Genomic DNA, 16,026 nt, shown 5'->3' with positions numbered 1-16,026 from the left:
AGCTGTGATTTTGTGGTATACTATCCTGGAGTCCAGGGCAGGGATTCACTAGTTTCCCCATTACGGTCCGCAGATTTCAGAAAGCCACTTTTGAGAATTGTGAACTGCAACACAGCATCATAGTCAAAAGTTATCGTTTCTTTCCACAAGTTCTCCCCCTGCAGTGATTTGGTACCAGATCAGGAAATCCTTTGGACCCTCAGAAACAAAAGCCAGAAAAATCTCCCATGAATTCATTGAGGCATTCTTCTAAATGAACAAGGTTAGGTCTAGGCTGTAAAGCATTTTGTGTGTGGGAGACCTGGAAGACCTGCTTCCTGCCTAGCAGGCCTTTCCCCACCTGGCCTGGGAGGCAAAGGCTCTGGAATTGACTCCAGCTACAAAAGATGAGGCTGCCAAAGAAGTCAGAGACCATCTTGGCTGTCTCTTAAGGCAGTCCCAGGTCTTTGACCCTGAGCTTCCACAGTCGCCTCCATCAAACCAGCTTTGGCAGGATTGGCAGCAGCAGTAGCAGATATGTTCTATTCTTCAGACAATATTTTATTCTCTGGTTCATTATTCTGTTTTAAATCTGCATTTTATATTTGACTTCCTTTAGCAATGTTTTCTTTTGAAATGTTTTAAGATTTTTGTTAACTTTGCTGCATTAAATGTACATACCATTGTTGACTTCCTTTGCAATGTAGTCTTTTGAAATGTTTACAATAACATTTCAGTTGCCTGTTCATTATGTTTGAATGTATAATTTACATTTGACTTTCTTCAGTAATGCTTTATTCTGGGTTGTTTTATTTGCGGTTTTAGTGTGTTGCAAACGACTTTAGAGATTTTTACTTAAAACATATAAAGTAGTATAGAAATGAAATGAATAATAATAACGATGCCCAGTCTTGTATAGGAAACCAAGGTGTTCCGGCCTCTGAGAAGCTCAACCCGCATAATCCAGACAGGGTGATAGCCACATATCAGCCATGTCAGAAGAGCTACTCCAGAAAGAACTCATTTTCAGTCAGCCATCCAAATGGCTGGAACAAATACACTTTATGAGAATAGAGGGCAAGGCGTGCTGCTTAATGTTGACATCATATAAACATGATGTTATTTGGGTTGTGTTAGGATGATTACTGGTTTTCTGTTACAGCATACACCATGAAAACTTTGGTCTCTGTCTCCCCTTATACTGAAACACTAGGACAGCTCTGATCATACAGCTTGTGTCTCTTCTTCCAGGTAACTATGACTGAGTAGGCAAAGCTGCTAAATGCCCAGCAATATTTGGTTGATTCTCTCTTTTCTTGGGCACAAAAGAAATGCAGTGCATTCCGGGAGATCCTTTGGGAATCCACTTGTTAGCAAATGCTGGCAGTAGCAAACTGCAAACCACTGCCAAGCAAGAGAGCCCTGAAGTATTTGACCAGAAAGCATTAACTGCTGTCAATCATATCTTGCCTAGGAGAAATACACTATATGAAAGCACCCTAAAAGGACCACAAGACACTATATTAACACAAACCTAATTGTTATTTTATTGCTTTAGCCTCCACACTTGGCAATCACCCCAACCTTCATAAACAAAACTACCTCTAAAATTTCTTAGGGAAAAACGCACAGGCCCTTTATTTTTGATAAATGCTTTCTGGCTTCAACTACTGTAGCAAGTTCATAGGCAAGAAAGAGGCAGAAATTTGGTATCTGGAGAAGAAGAAAAGAACGCCATAGCAGCAAGGTTTATAAATAAACTTCGTAATACAGACAGCTAATTCTCAACAGGGAATATCAATTTGCATCCAGGAGATAAGCTGGAAAGCAGAAGTATGGCAGCCCAGTAATAATGACTCCAGCTCTGAATGATTAAAGGTTCACTAACTTTATGGAAATAACACACAAACACACACACAAACTGGTGGTGTCTTTTTCCATGGACACTCTGCAAGATCTCTGTGTTTTGTAGTTTCCTTTCCTCTGGAAGATCATTGCTGTTGAAGAGGGTGGGGAAAGCACTTGAAGAATCATCTATCTGCCCAACCACAGAAGACTATTCGCAGGTTTTCACTGGCTTTTCTGTGTCTAGAAAGAACATCATGCAATAACACAGGGAAAGACAATATGGTCCTCCAGATGTTAGATTACAACTCCCGTCAGCCAGAGCCTGCAAGGTCAATGGTCAGGAGTGATGGGATTTGCAGTCCAACAACATTGGCTATCCCTGCAATAGTGGCTTGCTCTGTGTCACTCGTTGAATCACTGATATTGAATGTTGGCTTCTAGAGTTTATGTTTGCCAAGGCTTCCAGATGGTAAAAGCTGCATTATTTATCATGGAAACACTTCCCTGGCATCAAATAACTAGAAAATCATTCCAGGTTGGCAGAACCACTATGCCATGTCCAAGCAAAAACAGAACAAAATATATTTGTGTGTTTCTGTCCAGAAATGCTTGTTTTGTTTGAACTGCTCTTTGCTTTTAGGGAATGGGCAGGTGCTCGCTGCATGAAAATTGCATCTACTGGCGACACAAGGTAGGTAGCTATTAAATTCTATATAGTCCTGAGTAATATTTTGTATAAAACACACACCAGTTCCAAAGATGTTTCCTGATGTGACAGCAGGAACATCAGGGATGAATGTCCACAGGCAGCTTGAATTCCTTGAAAGAGTAGAAAGCGATGTCTCCATTGTCTACTAGTGCAAAGACCACTGTGACATCTCCACTTTGGCAAGCAAGCTGCTTCACTGCCCTCAGGGAAGGGATCGGCTCATCAAACCTATGAGAGAGAAAGAGAGAGACAGAGGGAGGGAGGGAGGAATGCTTATCTTTCTCAACAGCAAATGTGCTTGATTTTCTGAAAAAAGAAATCCTAGATAATCTAACTTGGAGCAGGTTGGGAAACTGGTATTCCCATGATCTAGCTGTCTGGTGACATATGTACCGTAAATTCCTGGGAATCTAGTATTCAGTGGGGGAGGGGGCAGGGAATTTCAAGTCCTCATGATTAGGGACAGAATTTTGTTAACCATGCAGGTAAGTATTGGCAAAAGCAGTGGTTTTCAACCAGTGTGCCATGGCTGTGCAGGTATACGCTTTGCTGCTGGGGGCTGGTCAGGGGATGCAGGTTGCCAGTGGCTTCAGAGTAAACCAGCAAGTGGGCAAGAGAGCCCAGCCAGCCAGTCGGCCAGCCCTTGCTGTTGGGAATGGACAGGTAAGTCCCCTGGGGCAGTGTGAGGAGGCACCTCTCTTTCGGGCAGAGGGGGCAGCTCAGAGACCAGGGGCGGCGGCAGCAGCAGCTGCTCAGAGGACTCTCAAGGAGAGGGGAGAGGAGCCTGAGGGAACACCCCCCAAGGGAGGGTGTTCGAAAAAGGGTGAGAGTCTGCCAGCTCTGCAGGCAACTGGTGACATAACTGGGCTCCTAAGCCCCACAGGGGTGCCGCAGAAAGAATGTAGTTGGTCAAGGGAGCCGTGGACTCAAAAAGATTGAAAACCTCTGGGCTAAAACATCGGCCACAGAACCAGAAAGTGTAGAAGGGGCTAGGGAATTCAGCAGCTGGGATTCAGAATTCTCACATGGTCTCCACAACCAGGCTCCTGCCCCCAAATCAAAGAGCACTACTTTGGCAGATGAAGTTGATTGAATATATGGAACTTGCTGAACTGACCACGAAACTCCGAGACCAGAGGGAGGAAGTGGTGCAAGAAGATTGGAAGAAATTCAGAGACTATATGAAAAAACGTGAAAAGATAGAGATATGAACTGGAAATCAGTTGAACTAATGGTGACAGCATGAATTGTTTTTAGAAAAAGTAGGATATAATTGATAGAATTGTTAATTTGTATAGGTAAGATATAAGTTTATAAAAAGAAGAGATAAGATGATAGATTAAGAATAGATTGATTGTTTATGATGATTTTGTTATAAAGTTACTAAAGTAAATTTGAAATGAACGCAGCACAGAGGGTGGGAGGAAGTCCATTAAGTAAGGATCAAACAAGTTTAAGGATGCTAAATAATTTATTTGTTGTGTTTTTGATGTTTGAATTTTTGTTGTTTAGTTAAGTGTTTTTATATGTATTTTTTCTTTTTTTCTTTTCTTTTTTTGGTTTGTAGTATGTGCAGTGTTTGTATTTTGTTCTTTTTCTTTCATATGAAATACAATAAATTTTCTTTAATAAAAAAACAAATCATAGAGCACTACTAACAAGACAGTCCTTGTGTGTCTCTTGGGTTACACCCACTCACACCCACATCTGGACTGCAGCAGGAAGCTGCCCAGCTGGCATGATCTCCTCTCTAAATGCAGGCATCCTTGGTGACTGACTGCGGAAGAGTTCCACTTTCTCAGCATGTACATTGCTTTTAAGGACTTTTAAACCATTCAACTACAGTACTCTAAACATTGATTGTTAATGCAACCCATTAGAGCTAAAACTTCCACTTTTCTGAAGGAAGGCTTAGGGCTCTCTCCATAACAAAACTGTAAGCTAAATTCTTTTAACAGATTAGAATATGTAGTTTTGCTGATCAATAAACTTATGGGTGCTTAGTACCTCCGAACACACATCCGGGCGTAGGGCTTCCCAGGGTCATTCTTCTTGAAGCTGGAAGCCACATCTGCTTGATACACATCAAAATCAATCTTCATATCCCTGGTATCATTCTGCAGTCTGTTGAGGAGGTTAGTTATCAGTACAAAGCTTGAAAGGTCTCCTGTACCCACAGAGAAGTACCAGAGGAGGGAAAAACAGGAAAGCACATCTTTAGCTACAGCATTTTTTGGCAGGATCTAGAGTGGAATTAAGGGAAGGGGACCCATAACTTCTTAAGGTGTTGAAAGAGTTGGCTGGGAGAGGGGGTTGAGAGTGGGCATCATAATGAGGTCAGGGAACTCAGCAGGGTAGCAAAGACACACTCTGGTCTTCCAGTTTCTGATACTTTAACACATATCCAGATTAATTCCGCAGCTAAGTAGGTTAGACATTAGCTTTTAGACAGCCAGCAGTGTTTCCTAGGGCAGTGTTTTTCAACCTTTTTTGGGCAAAGGCACACTTGTTTCATGAAAAAAATCACGAGGCACACCACCATTAGAAAATGTTAAAAAAATTTAACTCTGTGCCTATATTGACTATATATAAAGTAATTTTTCAATTTTTCCCACGGCACACCAGGCAACATCTCGCGGCACACTAGTGTGCCGCGGAACAGTGGTTGAAAAACACTGTCCTAGGGGCTCTGAAATCCACCCCCCCCAAACCACCACACATAGCAGATTTCATTTGCACGCTCCCAATTAACAGCAAGCAAGCCTCTAACTTGATTTATGCAGTCGTTACACAACCAAGAATTACAAAGCTTCCCCATTAGATACGGAACCACAGGCCCTGGATTTCAATATTCCAAGCATTGCCACCACCTGAAACTCATGAGCGAGAGCGTCTCACAGAGGATGTTCTCTACTGACAAGGATGAATGGCAAGCAGATAAATCTGAACTGAACTTGCAGATGATATCCTCCCTTTTCTATGACTGGAAGAAGCAGGGACATTCAGGTACACACTGCACTTTGCCCATGACGATTAGTTTGTTTGGATGTTAGTCCTCTGGTAAGCACGTGTCTGGCACATAATTTAAAACAGCATTCGAAGTTCGTGAGCTGCCACAGGATCACAGAACTGGGGAGTTGGAAGGGACCCTGAGGATCATTGAGTCCAACCCCCTGCAATGCAGGAATGGGCAGCTGTCCCATACAGGGATCAAACCTGCAACCTTGGCGTTACCGGAACCATGCTCTAACCAACTGAGCCGTGTTTCAATTTAAAATCAGGACTGAAATATTTCGAAGTCAGTATACAAAGTGTAGAATAGCTGCTAACGCCTAGAACCACTGAGCGAGATTAAAAAGCATTTGGCCAGCTTTCTAGTTTTGATACTTACAGAGGTGCCTCATCCAGGATATGGGAGGGCTGGAACACACTGATCTGTTGGAGCACACTTGCTAGTGGGGAGAACACAAGAGAGGTCTGGATTAGGGGCATGCATTCTTCAAAGATCTTATCTGCCCTGATTAGGCAGCTATTCAGGCATTCTCATCATTCTGACCACCCCACCCCACCCCACCCCACTCCAACAAAGCTATATGCACCTTCCTCTTCTTCTGCCCAGAGGATCTGTGGATGAGAATAGTTGTATGCAAAGAGAATGAAGTCTACGCAGCAATAAAATGCAAATTTGGTGAACAGAAAGAGGGTGGGCAAGCTTGTACTGATTTTCTCAAAGTACAAGAAGGTTTTCCAATTGGTGTAGCTGGGCAGGAGGGAATGCCAGGAAACCGGGAATCATGTTCACACGTGGTGGGGGTGTAAATATGTACATATTTTTTATTTTGCAAAGAGTGATTAAGGAGATAACAGAAATCACTGGGTTAAAGCTGACTCAAAGTCCAGAGGTAGCACGATTATCAATTTATGATGGGGTAGAAGGTTCACAGGCTATGAAGGACTTGCTCACAGATTTATTGACAGCTGCACAAATTATTACAGCTAGGAAGCAGAAGGGGCAAGCAGAATATAAAATGGAAGAATGGTATAAAGAGGTGTGGGATATAGCTATGAATGATAAATTGACACGTGCCATTAAGGTAAGACGGGGAAAACTCAGGAGAAATGATTTTGAGGAGATATGGAGGGTGTTTGTAGAATTTGTACTGTTAAAATGGAAAGGGGTCAAACCATCACAAGAGGTGCTGAAATTTTGGGAGATTGGATAGTTACAATAGTTACTTATTAATTTATGATTATTTAAAAAAATTAAAATTAGTAGCTGGGCAGTGGGGGAAGGCACAGAAAAAGATGTGGTGAAGGCAATATAAAGGGGGGAAATGACGAACTGGGTTACCAAGCTAGCAGACACTCTGCCCCAATGGTTCTCACCACCAACTGTATCACATCTCTGGAGGCATCAACTTGGAAGGTGCATGCAATGGATAGTTTCTTGGCCTGGTCCTTGGCCTGTTTGGGAATGTCATCCTTCTGAAGGAGTTGCTCCATCAGGAGCCTTTGGGGAAACCTGAACTCTAGCCCGTCATCCTACCACAAAAGGAAACAAAGCCTCTTTTTTTGTCAGAAGTCACAATACCTGTTGAAAGTTCTTGGTCTGGCTTCACAAGCGGGGTGACTGCCTGCTCCCAGAGGTGTGCAGGGCGGTTCCGTTCCTCCCACTGCCTCCTCTCTTTCAGAAGCGCCTTATACTCTTGCCACGTGGAGCAGCGCCGGACTTCTCTATCCTTGTTGACGCTGCTTTTGTACCTGCTCTCCCACTTCAGCTGCTCCCGCTCCTTGTGGGTCAACCTCTCGTGCTTCTGGTTGAGCTTCCTGCGCCAACGGGTCGCATCAACCTCCCGGGCCGTTACATTCTCTGGAAGGAGCCTCTTATCAGGCTCCGCCAGGAGGGTCTGCGGGCAATCGGCGCCCATGTTGGGGAAAGCAATCGTGGTGTAATCCCAGCGGGAAGGGCCGACGTCGCTGCAGTCCCCACGAAAGGTCTTGCCAGACCTCTCCTTGTCATCTTGAGCACGAGCTGGAGATTCTCTTGGGACGCTACAAGATGGGGCTGGCTCCACAACTGCAGTTTTAGGATCTGAAGCCTTCGTGCTTTCCTTGGATGAATCATCGGACGTTGGGTGCCTGGAACTCTCGTGGTACCTCCTGGTCTTTTGGGGCGACTCCCTGCACTCCTGAGACTTCTCTGACGCTTTGGGTTTCTTGTCTTGTGACAACCTAACCAAAGGGGAAAGGGAAATAAATAAAATAATAATAATAATAAACTGGAGATGCCAGGAATTGAACCTGGTGGTATTTATTATTATTATTATTATTATTATTATTATTATTATTATTATTATTATTATTATTATTATTAAAATGTATATACCACACTTCATCTGAAGATCTCAGGGTGGTTCACAAGATTAAAAAAGGATAGAAGCACAAAATTAACACTTAAAACAAAAACAAAACAAAAATGCCCCTCCCACAAACACATTTAAAAGGCCATAGAATATTAATCAGCCAAAGGCATGGTTGAAGAGGAATGTTTTCTTTTTAATTATTTTTAAAAAAATTATTTCCTAATTATTACAAATCAAACCAAATTTCTGTATTTCCCCATCTATAAGACGCCCCCATGTATTTTTGGGGAATCCGATTTAAGAAAATGGGGGGAGAGATGTATCCGTTTATAAGGCGCCCCCTAATTTTTGACATTATTTGGGGGGGGGGAGAAACGTAGTCTTATACATGGAAAAATACGGCACTTAAATTTAATACGATTTCTTAAAATCAGGTTTCCCGCTCCTGTTGCAAACATATGTCAATCTATTTCCTCCTGTAGCCGCATCATCTCGTTTAATGTCCAGCCATCATCCTTCACTAGTCATTAGTCCATTCTTGCAGCTGACCTTTTTCCTCCTTACAAACAGTGCCTGTTACATCTTATAAATATAAAATCCATTTCACGTGTAGCCCTTCATATACATTGTAGTTTCAGACCTGGTGTGCTGGGAGAACTAATTACTATCTTCCCTTATAACGTTTCCGCCCGGCACCTAAAGATGTATAATGAAGGCACCAGAGAAATAAAACATGGGCATGTTCCTTTACCATCACAAACTAGCAAGGTCACAGTATTCAAAGGAATCCATTAGGCCCCCACTTGTTATCTAACGCAATAACTGCTATTATTGAGTTCTTGACTCTTTACACTGAAGTATCTACCCTTTGGGAACGGGTGCAAAACCCGCGGCCTTCCAGATGATGTTGGGATACCAAACTCCCATCTGCCACAGCCAGCATAGCCAATGATCAGTGATGATAGGAGCTGGAGTCCAGCAACCTCTGCAGGGCACCACATTGGCTACTTCTGCATTGTGGCAAGTGTCAAACATGAAAATCGCTGGGGGGACGGGACAGAAACAGAACCGATACATTTCACAATATGCAGTAACATGCCCACCTAGGGCTAGCCAGTCAAGGGCACCACTCCCAGCATCTGTATGGTTTTACCGAGGGCTGGAGCTCCTCCGCCTCTTGCTGCGGCTTCTCTCTGTGCCCTGGCAGTGGCTATCCAGATTCAGCTGCCTCTCATATGGTGTTGGAACAGTGCTGTGGAGTTAAAAGGGGAATCAGAAGGTGGTATTAAACTCTTGAGTAGGTTGGCTAAGATTTACAAGACAGAATCAGAAAAGTGCTGGAAGTGTAAAGAGGTGGAGGGAGGGAACATTCTTTCACATGTGGTGGACATGTAAAAAGGTAAAAGAGTATTGGGAAATGATCTATAATGAACTGGGAAAAAATGTTTAAAATTACTTCCCCCCCCCAAAAAAACCCCAGAGTCCTTTCTGCTGGGGATAACCCAGACTGAAATCCCCAGGTGTCAGGTTGTTCATGTACGCAACAACTGTGGCCCGTGTTTTTTTAGCCGCAAAATGGAAAGTGAGCGAGGTCCCAGCTAAAGATTGGCAACTCAAGTTGACAGAATATGCACAACTTGCAGATTTAACATATAGAATAAGAGAGCAAGGAGAACATGTGTTTAAAGAAGATTAGAAAACATTTATTGAGTATATGGAAAATAACTGTGTACAGCTGAAAACGCTGGCAGCATTAAGATAAATTCAACAGAGTAAATAATTCTTGATGGATGTAGTAGTGGGGAATTTATTTGAATGGTTATTGTAAAATATGCAGGGATGTAAGTTATGTAAAATGAACCATGGAAGGAGAAGAAGAGAAGTCACTGGATATTTTAAAGTTTGTAAAATGTTTATTTGAAATTGTAAAACAGAAAATTTAACAAAAATTATTATATAAAAAGGGGGAATCAGAGAACAGAAACCAGGACATGCTATTCACTCTTAGCTGCAAAAGCCCTTTTAGCAACGCAGAAATGGCGATAGGAAACCTCCCTTCCTCCTGGTTATCAGCTCTTCAGCTGATTAATCCACAGACTCATTTGAAATCGAAGGAAGAAGTGGGAGGCAAAATCCATATACAGGTCTCATGACTAACCCAAAAGACGGAAAGGTATGCATTAACCGTCGGAGGTTGGGATGTCGAAAGGGAGGGAGTGGGAGAGAGAGACAGAAGGAACCAACATGCAATGCTAAAGGAAAACCTTGAGAAGGGTGTTCTAAGGGAGGAAGACCACCATCAAACAATTACCTGGGACGGAATCTCAGAACGATGTAACCCAGTCTTTTCAAGTGGCTGAATACCTTAAAACAGGGATGAAAATGAAGTCTGACTTTTGTGTCCTTTCAGGATCATACAACAAAATTTGGATCAACATTACCCATGACGGAAAGTCATTCTGCTCAGCTACTGCTATTGCCTCTCCAGCAGAGGTGTGTAGGGGTAGGGGTGTGTGTGTGTGTGTGTGTGTGTGTGTGTGTGTGTTTGTGTGTGTCTGGCAGCACCAACAGTTTAAAACTCCCTACCTATTGAGATCAAGCAAGCACCTTCACCCCTTTCTTCACCTGCTAAAAACATTCTTGTTTAGACAAGCCTAACCAGATGCTTAGAAAGTTGAGGTAATTTTAATCGGTTTTAGTATTTTAACTTTAGTATGTTTTGAAGTTGGGTTGCAATTTTGCTTGATTTTATCACCTTATCTTTTTGTTAACTGCTTTGAGGTGTTGTTGTTTTTACAATCAAGCGGTGTATAAATTTTATGAAATAAAATAGTGACAATAAAAACCTGTATCAGATCCACATCGCCAAGCGCACATTTATCATATAAGCTTTTCCAAAACACATTACAAAATGAAAACAATATTTGCAGAGTGATTGTGACTCATTTTGCTTTGCATGTTAATGCTTTGCCACCCCAAAGCACTCATTTTTTTATTATTATTTTTACAAGGAGAGTAGCTCACAGCCTGTGCTGCAGCACCTGGTAAGACGCTAGAGAGGCTTGCAGTTCTCTTCTAAACATAATCACAGGGACATTCACCCTTGTGGAGAATGCAGCAAATCAGCTGAAGAGCTCTTATGCCAACATGTACCGCCAGACTCACAGATCTTAACTTCCCATTACGGAAAAGAAAGAAAATGAGGATGTGTATACGCTCTCTCTCTCTCTCTCTTACACTTTTATAAAAAGCAATTTAAAAAAGAAAAGGACTATAGAGCTTTCAGATACCACAGCAGATAATTGTTTATGCTTTTATAGAATATTGATGTGTAAAAAATATTTTAAGTACTTAACCAAAAGCCCAAAACACTGGTAGTATATTGACACACATCCTTAGCTGCCAGAGTAAGTGCATCTGCTAACTATACTGTGGTAACCAATTTGGCACAGGGCTGTTTGCTTTGAACCTCCACGCAACTCCCAGCCCCCAGGGAATGAGAGAAACACCTTCCATCACTCAGAAACTAAATACTTTGCCAACACAGGTCGATACGTCTCCAAATCTGGTTCCGTGCTTGCTGTACAACTCTCACCATTTTCATTCATTCCGATTCAGTGCCGTACGTGTGAGCTTGGGGCTTTGTCGGCTTTTCCACAAGACTGAATACCTGCAGCCAAACCCAAATCCTGAGACGTACCTGGTACTTCAGCAGGCTCATTGTCTTCTGGGATAGCAGACTCTCATAGGCCTCCTGAACTGACATAGGCAGGCCTCTGTAGAACAGCTGAATAGATCCCTAGAAGACAGGAGCATAACATTTCGGAATTAAAGCCTGCATAAAAACTCTGTGGGGACCATATTCTGTGGTCTCAGGAGCCAGCCAGCCCATTTTAACACAGAAGTACATTGCTTTTTTTCTTTAACCTTCCCTCTTGGGGATTTAGGGCAACAGCATGTATTGAGGTGGAGAGCAGAGGGTGTGTCCCACTAGGGCTGAATAGGACCCTTAACATCTACTGCAAGGAGGTTTGGGGACCTGGTCCAATCCCAACACACGAACCCAGGTTCTTACAGATCCATATGCACAGGTATACACTGCCAACACTTTACAAAGAACAAGGGCAGCTTTCCCCAACCTTAGGTATTCAGATGTTGTTGGGATGACAACCCCCTTCATCCCTGACCACTGACCATGCTGGCTAGGAGTGATGAGAGCTGGGAGTCCAACTGGGGAAGGTGACACTAGTGTAACAGAGTCTGCTCTCAGTCTGTGCCAAGAAGAACAGAGGCAACCAGGTAACGGAAGCAGCAGAAAACAATGGAGCAAACTGCAGCAAGGGTATATTGACGCCTTCTCTTAGAGCACCATAAAAACACAAAGGGGCAATGCCAGCTATTTTCTAAGCACATGGTATCATCCTCTCCTTACTTCAGCTAGGGTGGAATACGACATTAATACAAGGCATGGTTTGCTACATCAATTCCTCTTAGCAGTGCACAAACACCCCTGTGCATTCTGCACTCTCCCTTCCCCTCTGTCCCCATCCTACTCCTGTGCTCCCCTGATAAATGTGCATTTTTGCAAACGATCATCATTTATTCTGCGACAGGTGGCTTCATAGAGCTTGAGGCCTTTCTGCGAGGTGCTGCAGGACAAATGAGGAGGGGAAGGCAGTTGCCCGTGCAAAATCCCACTCAGCACTTGATAAAAAAAACATGAAATCAAAATTTCTTAAGCCTGCAAGCCCGGTCTACTTACACATTCCAGGAGATACAGGGCTTCTTCTGGATGCAAGCATTGCTTTCCGTGCTCTGCAAACCCCATGGTATGCCAGAATTTTCCCTGGCAAGAAAAGAAAATGTCAGTTGTTAGGATTAGCTCTAGACAGATACACAAGCCTTCAAAATGGTTTTCTGCAAGGTAAGACAAGCCCAGAAAGGCTGGATCCTTTAAGGAAAATATTCCAGACTCTCTTCTATACTTTGTGAAAAGCCTCCATCAGGCTTTTGGCTATACATAAGAGGAGAACCTGGTCTGTTGCCCTGTGGCATGAATTGCAGGTGAGGCTTGGGGATGTGTCGCCTTCTACCTTTTGTGAAAGCTACTGTTTGAGAAGACTACACTGGGGTACAATCTACCTTCTCTATTTAAGGATACCCATCGCTTCCCCATCTAGATCACTGCATGACGTTCTTGTAGCCATGCAGCTCTATACTATTTACTCAGGCTATCTATCCATGTCCCATGCTTCCATTACAGTGGCTGCCTTCCTGACTTATCTTTTGCTGGGGGTGAAGCATGTAGATTTCATGAAGCCACCCGCCACCCCCTCGTCATCTAAGTGCTGCACTGGCCAGCCCCATCAGAGAAGCTGCTCTCCAGGGAGAGTTAGCAGGTTCCAAAACCAATCCAGACCTCTGCCATGGGTGCTCCCAAGCTGAACACTGCAAAAGCAGCTTGCACACTGAGCTGTGCTAGAAGGAAAAGCCATACCATGCAAGGCCTAGACCCCAATATAAACTTAACCCTGTATGGTGGGGGCTTTTTTAATTTGAAGTGAGGCTCTGTGGTGACACTACGTAATTAAAAAAGAGTGAGAAACAATAGCATAAAAATGAACAGTGTGACTTACAGCAGGGGTTTTCAGCTCGACAATACCTTCCTGGGGCTTCCACTCAGCTGCCACCAGACTTCCCCTACAAAAGAAGTTTAAATAAAACTGTATCCTGTTACCTTAACTGAAAAGGGGTTAAGAAACCATTTTAGTCTTAGCTGGAAGCACGACCTTTTTGAAAAAAGATCAGGGGGTAAGTCTTGTCATGTAAAATCCTTATGTAAAAACTGCTTCTTCTGTATCCAGCTTCAAATTGCCTTGCACAGAAAGCAGGCACTGTGGATCTAAATTTTTAACACATTCAGTTATTTCACTGTATACATGCTTCCGTCTCTCAATCTGCAGAATAGGGCTGACAGTGCTCACCAGTCACAGAGGCAGCACTCTACTTCCCTATAGTGGCCTGGCAAATGATGTTTGACGCTTCTTTACCCTCTAAGTTAGGCCAGCAATCTAAACAGTTTGAGATCAGGCAATCTATCAGACTGCCTCTGCCTCCTTGGACCTGTACACCCATACAAAGCTCATCATCCAATGCCTTGTTCCATGTCCTTCAAACTTTTCCTTGGCTGGGACATGGGACAGAACATTTTCCGTTGCAGTGACCCTGGCTCTGAAACAACCTCCCTAGACGGGTTTGTGTAGCCCATTCTCTTGTGGTTTTTAGGCATACACACATGCGTGCGCAATGTGGTTTAATCTCTCCCTGCTGTCTGAATGCTCTTTTTAAATGACACGTTTAAATTGCTGCTTGTTGTTGTTATATTTTATTGTGGTATTATACTACGTACAACCGCTCCACACGTTCTTCCTCCAAAAGCTGCCAGTGTTCTTCCCGGCACTGGCGCAGCCTCTCCTCTTGCTCTTGAGATCCATCGGGGAGGAAATCCTTCTGGCCATGCGAGCGCTGAGGGACCTTGTGATCACGTGTGCGAGCAGACAGCAGCTCTGCTGGGCTGTGAAGAGAAGGAAAATTTAAAGAAGGGCAACCACTCAAAAACCCAATGCTATCAACACAGAAGAGCCTTGCAGCATCAGGCCAAGGGCCCCTCTGGTATAGTATCCTGTTTCTCGCAGTGGCCAGTTATGGGAAAGCCACAGAGCATAACACAAGGAGGGCAATCTGGAGCCCTCCAGAAATTTTGGACTCCAACTCCCACCCAGAAGTCCAAAACATCTGGAGGGCTCCAGGTTGATAAAGGCCTGGTCTACTGGATCACCTCTATCCAGACACTTTCTGCCACTCTCAACTTACTCCAAACGATTAATGAGGCAGGACTTATCTTTGCAGAAGCCACACTGCTTCAGCGAGACTTGTGACTTCTATAATGCTTGCTAACTTCAAAAGTGCTTTCTAACAGTTCACCTGAAGTTATGCTAAATTTCCCAGGCCCCTTTTTAAAGACTTGCCATTACAAACCTCAGACCTAGGGGGACAAGTTACATATTTCTGTCAGAAGTTCTCCCATTTTCTGGAATAACTTTCTAAGATGCCAGTCATACAAAATCAGTAGAGCCAGTCCACTCAGCACTGCACAAAAATCACTAAAAAAATGGAGAGCCACAACTAAAAAAAATTAAACCCTGGGAAACCGGAAAGGTGTTTCCCAATGCAATTCCAAAAGGCTGAAGCCAACGTAAAATACGAGCACTTTCCCACATCGGAATGATTTAGTAACTTTCAGGCGGATATACCAGTAAAGGCTTAGGAATTCGCTTCCTGCCACCACAATACGCCTCGTTTACTTTCTGCAGCGGAGCTCCTTCTTAAAAAGGGAGCGCCCAGAATACAGGGTCCAGGACGGACTGACCAAGAGGAGGACAGAGCGGAGCCCCTTGCTCCCGCGATCGTGCCTCCTGCAGCTAAAGTTGCATGCATTCATGTGTTGCTGTTTTCATAGCATCGGCTTATAACTCTCCACTACCCGCTTTCTCCTGGCTGCAGCCTCGCACTTCCGCCTCCGCCCGAGCCGCAGGCCGCCGCGCCCACGTGGCCGTTCACCCCGGGGAAAGAGGGAGCCCCGACCGGGCGCTGGGCGGCCCCTATGAGCTCGCTCGCTCGCATCTCCCTGCCACGCAACTGGCCCGGGTTACCTGAGCAAACGGCGACCCTCAGCAAGACGTAGCTCAGCGTCCATGGATTCCACTCGCTCCGCCCATTTGGGCCCGCCGACTCTTCCCCGCTCTCCTTCCCTGGGTCCTAGCGCTGGAAAGGTTTCTAGCGAAGCAACGAGGCTTCTCCTCCGGGTCTCCAAACCGGCGTGGGAAGCGAAGCAAATGGTGCCCACACAAGACTGCGGGGGGGGGGGGGCGCACACACGTTACACGCAACATCTTTTGGGTGGGGAGGGGGCAGGTGCATTTTCAACAGGAAACCGTCAAGGGTCCAGTTCTGTATCGGGATGGTGTGCAGGAACGTTGCTTTTTTTCTTCAATACTGGTACATACACATCAGTGCCGGATTTAAGTATAAGCTAAACAAGCTATAGCTTGTGGCCCCACTCTCTTG

The 16,026-nt window shown here is 44.1% G+C and overlaps 1 protein-coding gene across 4 annotated transcripts; it reads right to left on the bottom strand.

Moving 5' to 3' along the window:
* Positions 1-1,502: 1,502 nt before the first annotated feature.
* TSEN54 (tRNA splicing endonuclease subunit 54) lies at positions 1,503-15,723 on the bottom strand. 4 transcript variants are annotated; one of them, XM_033139314.1, is made up of 12 exons: positions 15,612-15,714; positions 14,309-14,473; positions 13,536-13,599; positions 12,662-12,745; positions 11,600-11,698; positions 10,211-10,263; positions 9,053-9,151; positions 7,128-7,768; positions 5,928-5,988; positions 4,544-4,660; positions 2,576-2,764; positions 1,503-2,067 (listed from the first exon to the last, which is right to left on the bottom strand). In XM_033139314.1, the coding sequence occupies exons 1-11, from the start codon at positions 15,653-15,655 to the stop codon at positions 2,614-2,616; spliced, it is 1,578 nt and encodes a 525-aa protein (XP_032995205.1). In that variant the 5' UTR covers positions 15,656-15,714; the 3' UTR covers positions 1,503-2,067; positions 2,576-2,613. The 4 variants fall into 4 exon arrangements, with proteins under 4 accessions (XP_032995205.1, XP_032995204.1, XP_032995206.1 ...); XM_033139313.1 differs by having other exon boundaries at positions 1,503-2,764; XM_033139315.1 differs by lacking the exon at positions 14,309-14,473 and having other exon boundaries at positions 1,503-2,764; positions 15,612-15,716.
* Positions 15,724-16,026: the final 303 nt, after the last annotated feature.

The sequence above is a fragment of the Lacerta agilis genome, chromosome 2 (genome assembly GCF_009819535.1).
Source record: "Lacerta agilis isolate rLacAgi1 chromosome 2, rLacAgi1.pri, whole genome shotgun sequence".
NCBI classification, from domain to species: domain Eukaryota; kingdom Metazoa; phylum Chordata; class Lepidosauria; order Squamata; family Lacertidae; genus Lacerta; species Lacerta agilis.
This window is presented reverse-complemented; position numbering and strand designations above follow the sequence as displayed.